Source organism: Otolemur garnettii, unplaced genomic scaffold, assembly GCF_000181295.1.
Source record: "Otolemur garnettii isolate 467f Iridium unplaced genomic scaffold, OtoGar3 scaffold00009, whole genome shotgun sequence".
In the NCBI taxonomy this organism is placed as follows: Eukaryota; Metazoa; Chordata; class Mammalia; order Primates; family Galagidae; genus Otolemur; species Otolemur garnettii.
The window spans coordinates 23273863-23287251 of NW_003852404.1; the positions used below are offsets into that span (position 1 = coordinate 23273863).

At 36.4% G+C, this 13389-nt stretch overlaps 1 protein-coding gene across 3 annotated transcripts in view; it reads right to left on the minus strand.

The window, feature by feature from the left end:
- Nucleotides 1-6505: 6505 nt before the first annotated feature.
- Nucleotides 6506-13389, minus strand: part of ROBO1 (roundabout guidance receptor 1) — a 952396-nt gene continuing 945512 nt past the window's right edge. For all 3 annotated transcript variants that reach the window (XM_003783918.2, XM_003783920.2, XM_003783919.2), the window contains 2 exons: nucleotides 10552-10748; nucleotides 6506-8177 (listed from right to left, as the gene is read on the minus strand). In XM_003783918.2, coding sequence (XP_003783966.1) covers nucleotides 8163-8177; nucleotides 10552-10748 — 212 coding nt within the window. In that variant the 3' untranslated portion in view covers nucleotides 6506-8162. The remainder of the gene's footprint in view (nucleotides 8178-10551; nucleotides 10749-13389) is intronic.

Consider the following 13389-nt stretch of genomic DNA (forward strand, 5'->3'; position numbering starts at 1 on the left):
GGAACTGGAGTCCACCAACATCTCTTGTACCTACATGCAGATTAAAATTCAAAATGATTTACTTTAAAAGTTAAAAAGAGAAAAAATGTTAACCAGTTCAAGAAAAGTGCAGTCCTGCTAAATAAATGAAGTGAAAATTATTCCGATTTTAAAAAGAAAAAAAAATGTATAAGGGTAAGAGTCCAAACAGAGGAGCTGAGAACATAAGCCTCGTAGAAACAGCCTTGCTTCAAAGCCTGGGGATGCTGCATGCAGTCCTGTGTCCAACAGTAAGCCCTGGACATCCTTGAGTCTCTTTCCACATTGATAAAACAGGGCAAATAGTAATAAATTCATAGGATTTTCAGAGGCGTCAGTATGCATACCTATGAAGCAGTGTTGTATAGAGAACCTAGTAAACTAGGGGAGAAAAATTGACTACGAATCTTAACAATTTCACTTATTAAAGTAACAAAACTTGTTGAGTGCTTTCTGTATACTGCACCAGCACTGTTCTAGGTATTGTGAATGTTGTAGCAAATATACTAAGGGTTTTCCCCTCATGGAAGTTATATTCTAGGGAGAAAGAGCATATAAACAATAAGCCAGTGAAGATAAAAAGTGTAAAAAGTACTGCAGAAAAAAGAAAACAGGATAATGGTAAATATTTTTCTCATGGCCACTCAAGATTACCTCTACTGAGCAGAGCTGGTAACTTAATTCATCCAAATACATTTGCTGAGGGGATCCGATAGACCAGACTTCTTCCAGGTCTGTAAACAAAACACAGACAAGCCCTGTCCTCAAGGAGCTTGCTATAGTTGAGAGATAAGAACCAGAATGTCCGCACCCACTCACAGCTTGGAAAATATTTACTTCCACACAGTTTATGGCCTATAGTAAACGACTTTATTATTCCATTCTATTTATTAACATGACATTACTGTGGGAAGACGCTCTCAGCCAGGCAAATAACTTTACTGTTCATTATAGGAACTTTCTCAAAGAGCCATCAACTCTTCAATAGGAAAAATCAATAGACAGTTTACACTCTGAAACTCTTTCATCTCTGCCACAAAAGCTGTACCCTGTTTTTGATCCTTATCCGATCCTTAGCAAGCCTCTCCCTTTTCTCCTTCATTGAAATATTGAAATACCCAACTTCAAAATCTCACTAGAATCCGAGCTGCTTTTCTGCTTGCTGAATATCACTACGGTCAGCTCACACAGCTGCTGGGGACAAGATTAGAAAATGACCTTGAGGGGCTCCCCTGGGCCATCTAGTGACCACTGTGATATTCAGCAATCAGGTATGCAGCACTTTTTCTAGGATAAGTTCATGAACACAATTGTTAGATCTCATATAATTATCATGTACCCATCATTTAAAATAGAAAATAAGTTAAAAAAATAACGGCACTTTTAAATATTTGGCAACAGCATCTTTAGCAGCCATCCCTCTCCCCACTCCAAACGCAGATGTATTTTTCTTCACATGTCAGTTGTATTAATTTAACAGTGGAAGTGGGTTGTTGTTTTAATGTTTATTAGCTTGGTTTGCAGTCCTGAGAGACAGTTTTAATTTCTGCAAAAAGCACCAGATTTGAAGCTGGATCTATATCCACATTCTATTTATATCTCCCTATTGTGAATTTCAGCTAATTTTCTACTCTTTCAAAATCTTGGCATCCTAATTTGTCAAAAGAGATTAAGACTAGACATTACACACCAAGTTGGGCTAAAATTCAATTTGATAATATGTTGAAATTATAGCAGGTATGCAATAAATGACTCTATTTTCCCCCAGTACTCTATTTATTCATGATTTATTTCCTATGTATTCACCACAGTAGCTATTCCAAATGCCTTTCACTTTCCAAGCGCTTCTTGATATGTCACATAATTTTGTCATTTACTTCATTATTGCCTCTCCACTAACATTACAGAAGCCCATATAAACACTCACTCTTAGACACAAAAGGAGGAGACATTTTTAGAGACGATTTGTGCATAGCCTTTATAGGGTACAGGTAGATAAGGCATTGAATATGTAACAGCTTATTGTGCAAAACATAAGGCAGACTGTTAAATAGACATCTCATATCAAAAGTCAGGATTTACTAAGCTAGTTTAAAAACTGGCTACTTCCTTATGTTTGTAGCTGCCCTAGGCTGATGGGCAAGGCAAATACCAATTTAAGTCATCCCAAATCAGGTATGTCAGTACCATTCTAGTAGCATAAATTCATTCAATCCTACAAAAGAAGTGCCAGCCACTAGCAAGGACATAGTTCTGGCAGCAAGAGGCCAGCAGTCCTCAGCAGGACCTGATGGGCATTCATTCTGAATTCTGAAGTTTCTCAAGGATCACCCTCTCCCTCTTGCAGGGGGCTTGAGCCCACATTGATCCTTACATGGGCTCCTGCACCTGGTCCTGTTGGCACTACCAGCCCAGGCTATTCTGACATCAAAGGAGGATGTGAAAGCTTCAAGGAAAGAACTTGAAGGTGCAGGAGACCCTGAGGGGCAGGGCAGGGAAAGGAGGCCTGCTTACCCAGGTTGCTGTTATTGATTCCTAAAATTGAGTCTGCCATTAAAATCATTAGTGGCATTAAAAGCTCTGTTTTACTTGAAGTTGAAGGGTTCAGAGCTTTTCCCAAATGGAGGGAGAATTTCTAAAATCTCAGAGATTAATTTATATGGCAGTTAGTGATTATGCCAAAGATCTGAACTTAGCCAGTCCAAGCTGCTCTAACAAAGTACTATAGACCAAGTGGGTTATAAATAATAAACATTTATTTCTCACAGTTTTGGAGGCTGGAAGTTGGAGATCAAGGTGTCACATGGTTGAGTTTTGGTGAGTGTCCCCCTCCATACTTCAGACTGCCAAAATTTTCTTGTGTTACGGCAAAAAGAGGAAAGAACTCTCTGGGGTCCTTTCACAAGGGCACTAATCCCATTCTTGGGGGCTCCTCCACCACCACCACCTAATTACCTCCCAAAGGCCCCGCCTCTTAATAATGTCATATCAATTGTTACAATTTCAACATATAAGCTAAGGAAGAAAATAAAGATTTAGTCTATAACAGTACCCAATTTATGTAACTATTACCCCATATAAGCCCAGTTTAAGGCAATGCGCTTGTGTAAAATGTTACAGGATTTAATTAAATGTATGACTCCACTGAATTTAAGAGCATTATCTTATGTGCTACTGTGAAAATGCCACCAATTTTAATTATGATGTAATGCCTCAGTGATAGTCTTGTACCACACACACATTACGTTACAATATCCTCAACTGTGCTTGAAAGGTCTTTCACGTTATTCTGAAGGATTTGGAAATTTTACCTCCCTTAACTTGCTTTTTGTGTGATGCACATGAGTGCAAGAATATATATCTTTAATTATTGTGGACATATTTATTTCTTAGGTACTATAAAACTTGTTGCTTTACCAGAAAATGCACAATCGTGGTTAATCTTCTAAGGGTCCAGTTCCTATCCCACTGCTGTTTCCATACTTTTTGCTTCTGCTGTTTCAATGTTGGTACTGCAAAAACATTCAGAGTATGTTAAATGGCAGTTCTATTCAATACCCACAGTGCCAGCAATGGACATCTGATGAGAACATTACCATTGTGAAAATAATTAGAATACATGACTCATTTCATATGTGTACATTATGAAAGAAAATTTATCTTAAATTTGAAAAAAAGGTAAATTGAAAATTGCTTAATTTTTGACCCCATAAGAATCCTGCTAGTATTAGATGCCTTTGAGGGTTCACTCTGGCTAACAGTTCCCAGTGATTTCTGACTCAATTTCATCTTGACACCTTCTCACCTCAATTACCTGCCATATGCATGCCTGCTTTCCACCTCAGTGTCTTCCATTCCCACTTGGTCTTCTCTCTAGTCTTTGGGAGTTAAGCCCCAGCATCAACGTGCACTCAGCGGTAGCTGATAGTGCTCCAGGCTCCTCTCCTGCAGTGACAGGTTCTAGTAAGCATTCTGTGTCTGTATCGGCTTTTTCTATTTTATTTTCCTCCCACTCCCACTTTCTGGGATTCCATCCCAAATGAACCTGTGTCCAAGTCTTTGCCTCAGACTCTGCTTCTGGGGAAATACGAACAAGAATAAGTCCACTGTTCAACTCGTATCTTACTCTCCTGGGTGAATGTAAATTATCAAAGTATATTTCTGACTAATAATTTGGAAATTAGAAAGGTGGAAGATTTCATGTAGTCCTTCTGATTAGTCGTTCTTTAACCTAAATGACAAAATAGATGTTTTGATTCTCTACCAGCAGATATGAATGTCATGCTTGTATTGCCCTAAAGAAAGTTTCCTTGCTCAGCAACCATGTTGAACTTCCTTCCACAGCTGCTCTTTGTCTTCCTGTTTTTTCCCTTATTAATGAGGTAAATAAAAGCTTGACACATACTTGCTACTGTTTGTATGAGACTTATTTTTATTAACTCTAAGCAATAAAAACTACATTAGGATGTTGCCTGGCTGAAATTGATTGTGAGATACTGATGACTGTGAGACTCCTTCCAGTTGCAGATACATCACTTATACTTGAGTTGTAGGGTTAGTTGTGCCCAGACTATTTTTAATATACATGGTATTGTCCCCCAAATGCAAATTATTAGGTTCCTTTCCTCAAAACTGCATAAGTAGTTCTCACTCCCCACTTCAACCAACACATAGTCCAAATGTGGTGAGTAGTTTAAGAGACACAATAGTATCTCCTGAGGCCCTGAGGAAGTCCCAAGTCTCTAGAGCCCTTGCATGGCACAGAAGAGCATAGAAAATTCCCATTTCCTGTTCCCTAAATGCGCCCACATTAAAGGATATAGAAGAATCAGGAGATGGTGAATGGCTAATAAAGAGCATCACAATTTGGAAGAAGAGGATATAGAGGAAGAGTCTGACACACGGGAGGGAGCACTGGACAGCTGGCCACAGCAATGCCAGAAGTCCCTGCCCTCTGAACCCTCCAACTTTTTACACTGGAGACAGATTGGAATTCAGATGTCACCCTGTGGAGAGGGAAAAGAGGGAATCCAGACAATGTCTGAAATGACCACCAAGGCCAGATATGACTGAGTTCGCATGGAACTAAGATTATACTTTTAGTCACTAGGCAGAGAACTCAAGTGACATGTCTTTATGCCTGAATTGTGAAATATGTGCTGAAAACACCATATCACCACTCATTGTGTGACCCTTGAATTCACAAACAATGAAGCAAACTAAAACACCAAGAATTTATTCCACGATTAGATATTTCACAGTGAATTTTACTCACCGGAAATGAAAACAGCCTCATCCTTGTGTTACACCGATTCTTTGACTTTCATGCAAGTATAAGGAACAAACTATGTATGAAAAGTGGGGATTGCATGTGTAATGAATTTCAGTCGACAAATACAACAATAGCTTGTATTGTTCTGGGAGTTTACAGAGTCCATATCATATACATTAACTTACTAGATCATGACAATAGCTCCATGAGGTAGATATTACTGAATTTACAGGTGAAGTACCTGAGACTTGGAGGTTAAGTAACATGTCCAAGGAAACACAGCCATGACAAAACGAGGACTCGAACCCAGGCCCTGTGATATGTATACGTCGTATGTATATCACATACTGTAAATAAAGAGTGAGAGTAACTTATAGTCAACCAACCAAGGGAAAGAGAAAACTTAAGTCATTAAACATGTCCTTCCAATCTTTTCTTAAAATAGCCTTTGAAAACTCACTTCTTGACCTGTGGACTTGTTCATCTCTAAGTAGATGCTGGTGATTACTTCCTTTTTTTTTTTTTTTTTAATAAAACTGAATTTCAAATTACACCTCCCTTTTTAAATTTCTTTTCTGAGATTTGCTGAAGAATTCTGAAGACCACAACACTTAGGTAGAAGAATAATACATAGGTCATGGGAAAAACAACTTCATTAGATCCTATTGTTCTTGGTAATTCTAAGACATACTGTTCACTTTGTCCATCCAAAATTGAATGCTTGAATATGCTGACTTTAATAAATAAGAATGTGCAACGTGGTATATGATAGGTATTGTTAAAATTTCATATGAATTGGTAACAAAAAATAGATTGTTACTGATAAGTATTTTGGATTACATAGTTTTCTTGTTGACAGAACATAGCTGGCTCATACTGCAAATCAGATTTATCAAAGTTGAATACTGATCATTTTAAAAATAGATTAACTGAAATCCAGATACACATAAGTAAACAAAAATAGTATACTTTTAATATGAAAGAGTTACTCTCTGTTCAGATGACGTCTAGATTTTGATGAATCTTACTCCTCTAATTTCAGATGAGTAAACGAAAACTCTTTCTTACAAGTAAAACCTAGTTACTCATAAAACTGAGGATTTTTACTCATCTGATAATATTGAGGTGGAATGTTAAGACAGAACGACTTTGTGATTAAATGGAATAAATTTGATCAGCACACAATGAAAAAAGAAATCAACGCAAGAAAGAATGATGTATTTGAGAACATTTTTAATAAATAATGTGACAAAATTACTTTTCTGATTATTGGATTTTCAGTATGCAAAATTATGGCTAAAAATAAGAGGCTTCTTACATGAACATAATGAAAACATTACTCACATGGATTGTTCCCTTAGCACTGCACACCCTTTCTATGGAACTTCTCGATTTATCTAAATGAACACATTGAATTTTTGGCAAACACCAGCCTTTTTTTGCGGTTCAGTTTTGTTTGGCTTTGTTTTCCAGTGGGGTCAGGCCTGATACCTGGTTATGAATAAATGTACATTTTTTTCTTCAAATAGCACCCATCATTAAGTCAAAGAAATTTATATGACGACAAAAAAGGATCATAAAAATCTACAGTCCGAGGGCATCGTTTGGCAATTCAAAGCAAGTAATGCCTCTATTTGAGCTTCTGAGGAGATTTTGTGAGTTTTGACATTGGCCACAACAAACTTAAACCTTTTTTCTTTAAGTCCAGGGAAAGCAAGAACCATCGAGCTCATGGTCCACGATAAAGTATGCACATGACTTCACCATCTGTCATCATTCAAATATTCCAAATACAAACATAGAGCATTAACAAAACAGGTTAAAAACGATTCTCAACATTTTTTTTTCAATAAGACAAAAAAGGTTAATAGTTACAATGGTTTACAAATAAAGTTTAGTGATTGTGCTTTTAAAACCAAAAAAAAAAAAAAAAAGATTAAAAACAGTGCATTACAAAAGCAAAAATCAAATTTCCTTAAGTGGCACTTCTGAAAGTTGAACTGACACTACCAGAAGGAATTTAGGCCAGTTAAGACAGGATGTCCTTACTCAATTGATCATTAAAAACATCCATTTGTTTGCAATATGTTTTTATATATGTTTTTGATTGAAAAATAAGACAAAGTTTTATTAGGCGTGTTTATGACAATGACTAGACAACCAGAGATCCAACTGGCTTAGCCCTACTCATCCAAAAGTATATTTCCAGTAAGAATATACTTCAGTGATTGAAATGAAGACAGAATAAAGTACCACCAGGGGTTGCAAAGAATATATATTTACAATGTGTCTACCCCATTCAAATTGTTTGTGGTTTTGCATTTGCTTTATTTTTTTAGTTTTCTCCCAGCAAAGGGTAGCACGAAAGACTGATTTTAAAATCATGTTAAAATGAAATATGTTTTAATTTGCATTAGCAGTTGGTTATAGAAAGATGATGCTTTCAGAGCCCTTGGCATGAGGTTGAATAATCAACTTTGTATTTCTGATCAATACTTTGCTATGAATTAGCTTGGCAAATAAGCAGTGCAACGCCATATCTCAGGGGCAAAATGCAAAAGAACTCTTGTTCTTTCCTGCTGGCTGGTGACTGCAGCAAGAAGTCAATACACTTTCCTCGCTGGAAGTGAGGTGTAATGGTTTGTTCCCACAGCGAGGACAGCAGGGAGCTTCTGTGTAGGGTTAGAGATCAAACAGCAACAATAGAAACCCGATAAAATTTTCAGAATGCTACCCCAATAAGAGGAATAAAAACGACAATTTGTACACTCTGATTGCACTGAACATCTTATCTGGCGTCACGTGTCATCAGGCAGGAGGTGTCTTGACCAATCATTTTCACATTAGACCTCTCGAACCTCTCTGGTTGTCTTCAGCTTTCAGTTTCCTGTAAAAGGTGTATTATTTCTCATCAAATTTAGAAACAAATCTTAAAAGCATTGTCTTTACATGCATTTATTATTTTAATGTGTTTTTCACTTATTCACTGGAACATTGGCAGGCATTGGAAAATGCTCATTAGTCAACATTCCTTGTTTTTGATGGCAAATTCAACAGTTCTCTAACGTGTCCAAACTGTTCTCCACAGAGCTTTACTGTTAAAGTTAGGATGAGGGGCTCTGAGAACGGAGTAAGGTGACCAGATGTCCCGCTTCTGGCGGGACAGTCCCAATTTTTAACAATTTGTCCCGTGTCCGGCGGAATTTTTAAAAAGTCCTGATTTTTGGAAAGAATGCACGACAACTAGGGAATGACAGGAGAACAGGAAGGGACTATACAATTTTCTGCTGCCATGTGGCTGTTTCACCAGGATATGAGTTTTATATTATTTTTGTTAATTTATAATGTTAAACTTTAATAATAACAAATAATCGAGAACTGCTTATCAAAGTTTGCATTGTTGATCAATTGTTAGAATTCGACCACCATTGTTTGGACTTAAAGAACAATGGCATTTTTTGGCATAGGCAACCATAAAAACATTTTGTAACTGTCTCTCAGACTATACACATCGTACTACGTGCTAGTGCTAGTTAAACAAGTGATGCCAACAAATCAGCTATTCAGATAATTTAGGTAATTAATTAATTAATTAATTTATTTCATGAATTTAGCAGACAGTACTCATATTATTTATATTTTATAGTGGCAGCAAAAAGTCTAGCACCGGCCTTGAAAGTGACACGAGGTATCATTATTAAAAAAAATATATCGATAAGGAAAAAGTTAAATCTTGGGTATCAGCAAAAATCACAATAGAGAACAAATGGTTAGAAATATTTCATCATTTTGACACAAACCATGTTCCATACACTAATGCACTAAAAATTGCGGGATATGCACTGTCCTTACTAGGAACTAATGCTGTGACTGAATGCATTTTTTCTACAGTAAATAAAGTGTGGACATCAGAAAAATCATAATTAAGTGTTGAGACTTTGAAAGTCATTTTATGTGTGAAATATAATTTAACAAATTCTTGTGAAAAATTTCATGATCTTCTAAACAATGACAGCAATCTATTAAAAAAATTCACTCAAATAAGAAATATGCCAAAGAATAAAATAATACTATACATATTTTTAATGTATTATATTTATAAATTATACTTATGTTGAAATTAAAAAATATATTACAATACTATTTTTGCATTCTAGAAAAATTTTGTTGCTCCATATAGACAAAATTTTTAATTAAGAACCCCCCACAGTCAATGGTGTCCCACTTTACCAATGTTAAAATCTGGTCACCTTAGAAAGGAGGAGTGTGCTGACTTCTCTATTCCCCTTAGCCCCAAATCAACCTTATATCTCTGCTTTTATTGGATTTCAATACTGGAATTAATAGTAATGATGCTTCCCCATAAATATTCTTCTATTTAAAAAACTAAAAACACTACAAAGATAACTTCCCTAATGTTTGCAGGAGGAAAGTTTTTCTTATCCTAAACCACAAAATAAGAATACACTGGGGCTTTATAGAACATATATTTAGGCATGATTACTTATAACATTTTATCTTTTTTATAAGTTATAATTTTATATTCATTTATCATCTACTTGAGATATAAATATATTTATAAAAAAATCTCCAACTTATTTTTTGTTAAAACACAAAGATTATGAGAAAACATTCTTTTACAAAAAGGGGGGAATTTTGTAATATGACTTACTGTCAACTGTATTTTTCCCTGTTATCTATAGATTCTAACAAGGGAGTACATCTTTGACTCGTGAAGTACTGTCTACCTTGGAAGGTCAGTGTCAGTAACCAGGTTCACATTTTTAGAAGAGTGAAGGTGAAAGATAGTCAAATCAGACAATTTACCCTGGTGATCACTAGGGTGACAGATAACAGAGGCTGAAATCTTCACTCATATCATTTCACTCTGTTACCTTACTGGGATTTCATAGCCTACTATGAATAGCTTTCATAGCCTGCAAATTATAATATATTTAGATCAATAGTTCTTATTTCCTAACAATGTGTTTTCCACATACATTTCTTACCTGAAAATAAGCAAATGTATATGGGCCCTAGATGCACAAAGAAACTCCCATTAACAGGTTAAATTTTGGAACACATTTTGAGAAAATACTTAAGTTCGCAGAACTTCAGTTTCTGACATCACAGACATCAGGGTACTGAAAATGTTGTGATAAAATAGTAACATTTCTCCATATCAATGGATGTGCCTAACTTTAAGGCTGATTTAACAACTAGAGCCTAATATTGGTAACCCTGGGGAAAATTATAAATACCTCTAATTCTTCATTATTATCTTCTCCTCTCTCGTATCCTCCAAGTACTTGCATTTCTGCAATATTTCTTCGACCTACATTTGCTTGCTCTCTTTGTCTGCTTCCTGATCCTCTCGATGACATTGAGCTTGAGGAACTGGGATCTCTGGGATTATTTGATGTCGGAAAAGTAGGTCTACAGTAAGGTAGAATATCCTCTGTGTAATGAAATATAATGAATACATGTGAACGGCACCACACACTTTCACTATATAAATGCATCATCTGGTGTAACTGTAATTCTGAATAAGGAAGCATCAGTGATTTTGAGGTCTACTTAAATAAAAACACTTTATGAGCATAATGAACAATGCAGTGTCTCTTGTAAATCTAAATCAAAATTACAAGTCTTGTTATTTTCCTAGTAGCAGTTGTTGGGCATTTGGGTTGATTCCACTGATGTGCTTTTGTCCATCTCAAACTCAGTTGAGACCATTATCTCTCTTTTTTTTTTTTTGGCTGGGGCTGGATTTGAACCCACTATCTCCAGCATATGGGACTGGCACCCTACCCTTTTGTGCCACAGGCGCTGCCCTGAGACCATTATCTCTTAAGGAGGTGAAATCAAACCTGATGTTAGACCTGGCTTCCAATTCCATTGTTCATGATATGATCTTGGATTGTTTTAAACTTTAGTTTCCACTTTTCCAAAAAGGTAGTAATAATATCTACAGCTTCAGGAACTCCTAGTGCTGATATGAAAACAGATGAGATAGTAAAATCTCTATATCTAATCTATAAAGTGTTATTTTAAAGAACTAGTATAAACTAAGCCCAGTGTCCTTTGACTACAAAAACTGAACTAAACCAAGCCTGGGTTTACTCTGCAGGACTCCCCCTGCCCCCTCAAAAACACAAACAAAACAAAACAAAAGTCTCCTTTTATATATCCTAGTTATATTGTTGTATATTCCAAAAACAACCCACTCCAGTCAATTGCTGTCTTCTGAATTTTTACCTCTATGTTGCTTTAAATTTGGAGCTACTTCTATTGATAAATCATCCGTTGCTCACTTCTTTCCAAAGACTGTCCAGTCTGTGGTTTGGATACCAAACACACGAAAAACTAACTTTTTGACAAGCTTTTTCCCCCTTTCCCCACAAACTTCCTCTACTATCTACATTGTCTGAGTGCAATCTGACCTCTCCTGAAGCTTCCACTGATGTCCTCTCCTCTTCCTTGTGCAAAGGTGGAAGAGCAATGACTTAGAACTGGTGATTAGTTCTAAGTTCTAAGTTCCTAGAACTGGTGATTAGTTCTAAGTGCATAGAACTGGTGATTAGTTCTAAGTTCTAAGTTCTTAGAACTGGTGATTAGTTCTTAGTCATTGCTCTTCTACCTTTACACAAAACATTCTCATGTCAGGCCCAAGTCATCTCTACAAAGTCAGTAGAGTCCTCCTTGATGGCATCTTGTTCATTTAATTACACTCATCTCAATTTTCACCCCCAACCCACAGGAACTTCACAGTCTACTGTCACGACTGCTCCTGCGACCTCTCTTCTCAGCACTACCATCTCTTGTGATCATTACCTTTTGCCTCTGTTCTGTTAACCTTTTTCTCTCAATTGACTTTTGTTTGTCAAAGGACAAAATGATAAAATCTGTCTCTTGCTAAACCCTCTCTCCTTAAGCCTACTCTTTACACGAACCGAAACATTTATTCTCAACTCACTACTCAGCCATTCCTCTTGAAAAGCAATTTGAATTCAATATTTGGTAGTCACTACTCCCATTCCCTCTGTACCCCACTGAAAGATACATGTTGATGCCCTACAGGTTTCTACTTCCTGCCCAATATATAAATACATATATATTTTTTTCTGTTCATCACAGGTGATTTTGTCCATGCTCACAGATGACAACCTTTTCTAGAATATAACTATCATAAGGACAGGTGTTTTCATCTGCTTTGTGGGCTGATATACTCCCACCTTAAAATGAATACAACAGGTCACTAATAAATAGTTTCGAGTGAACAAATGAGTGGTTTTACGTGCTATTTGCATCATGTTGAATCATTAGTTTGTATTTTCCACTTCTGAACTATGCCCTGAAATCTTAGGCTCCCACAAACACCCAGTCAAACTCCTCCTCTTGAGCGTCCCTGAAACTCAATGTGTCAAACACTGAACTCATCAGCTCACTCCCCTGAGTTGTCTTCACTCTCTGCTTTCTTTAATAACACCTAACACAATCACTGTCCATTCGACTGCAAGATGATAGGAAACAAATTATTTTAGATTTTTCTATTCTTTTCAACAACCTTTGAGTACACCTTTAGTGTACCCTTTCCACGTATTCAAACATATAACAATTAAGGATAATTTTAACTCTACAAAGTTTCTTAAATTTTCCCATTCACCCATGCCCGCTCCCATAGCTGGTTTATATTCTCTATATCTCTTGTCACATGTCTTTGAACAAATTTCTGGTTTATTCTTCTCTAAAATGTCTTTGCTTGGTCACCTTCCTCTTATATAATTTACCTGTTCTTTATGACTTAAGTCTTCATTTACCTCAAAAGCATCACCTTTGGCTAGCTTTATTAATGAGTAGTATTGAATTTCTTACAATTTCTTCAATGAAATGTCAAACTTTTTGCACTGACTTCTCCGTCTAAACAATCCATTATTCTCTCCCAAGCTAAATACCCCTCATCTCTAACACTCAAATGTCAGTTATCTCAGGAAGGATCAAGAGATCTTTAACACTGCATCTGCCACAAACATGGGTGAACTGTCCCTCTTTTAGACTCTCAAGTGACATGGTGCCATGAGAGTTATATTGAATATGAA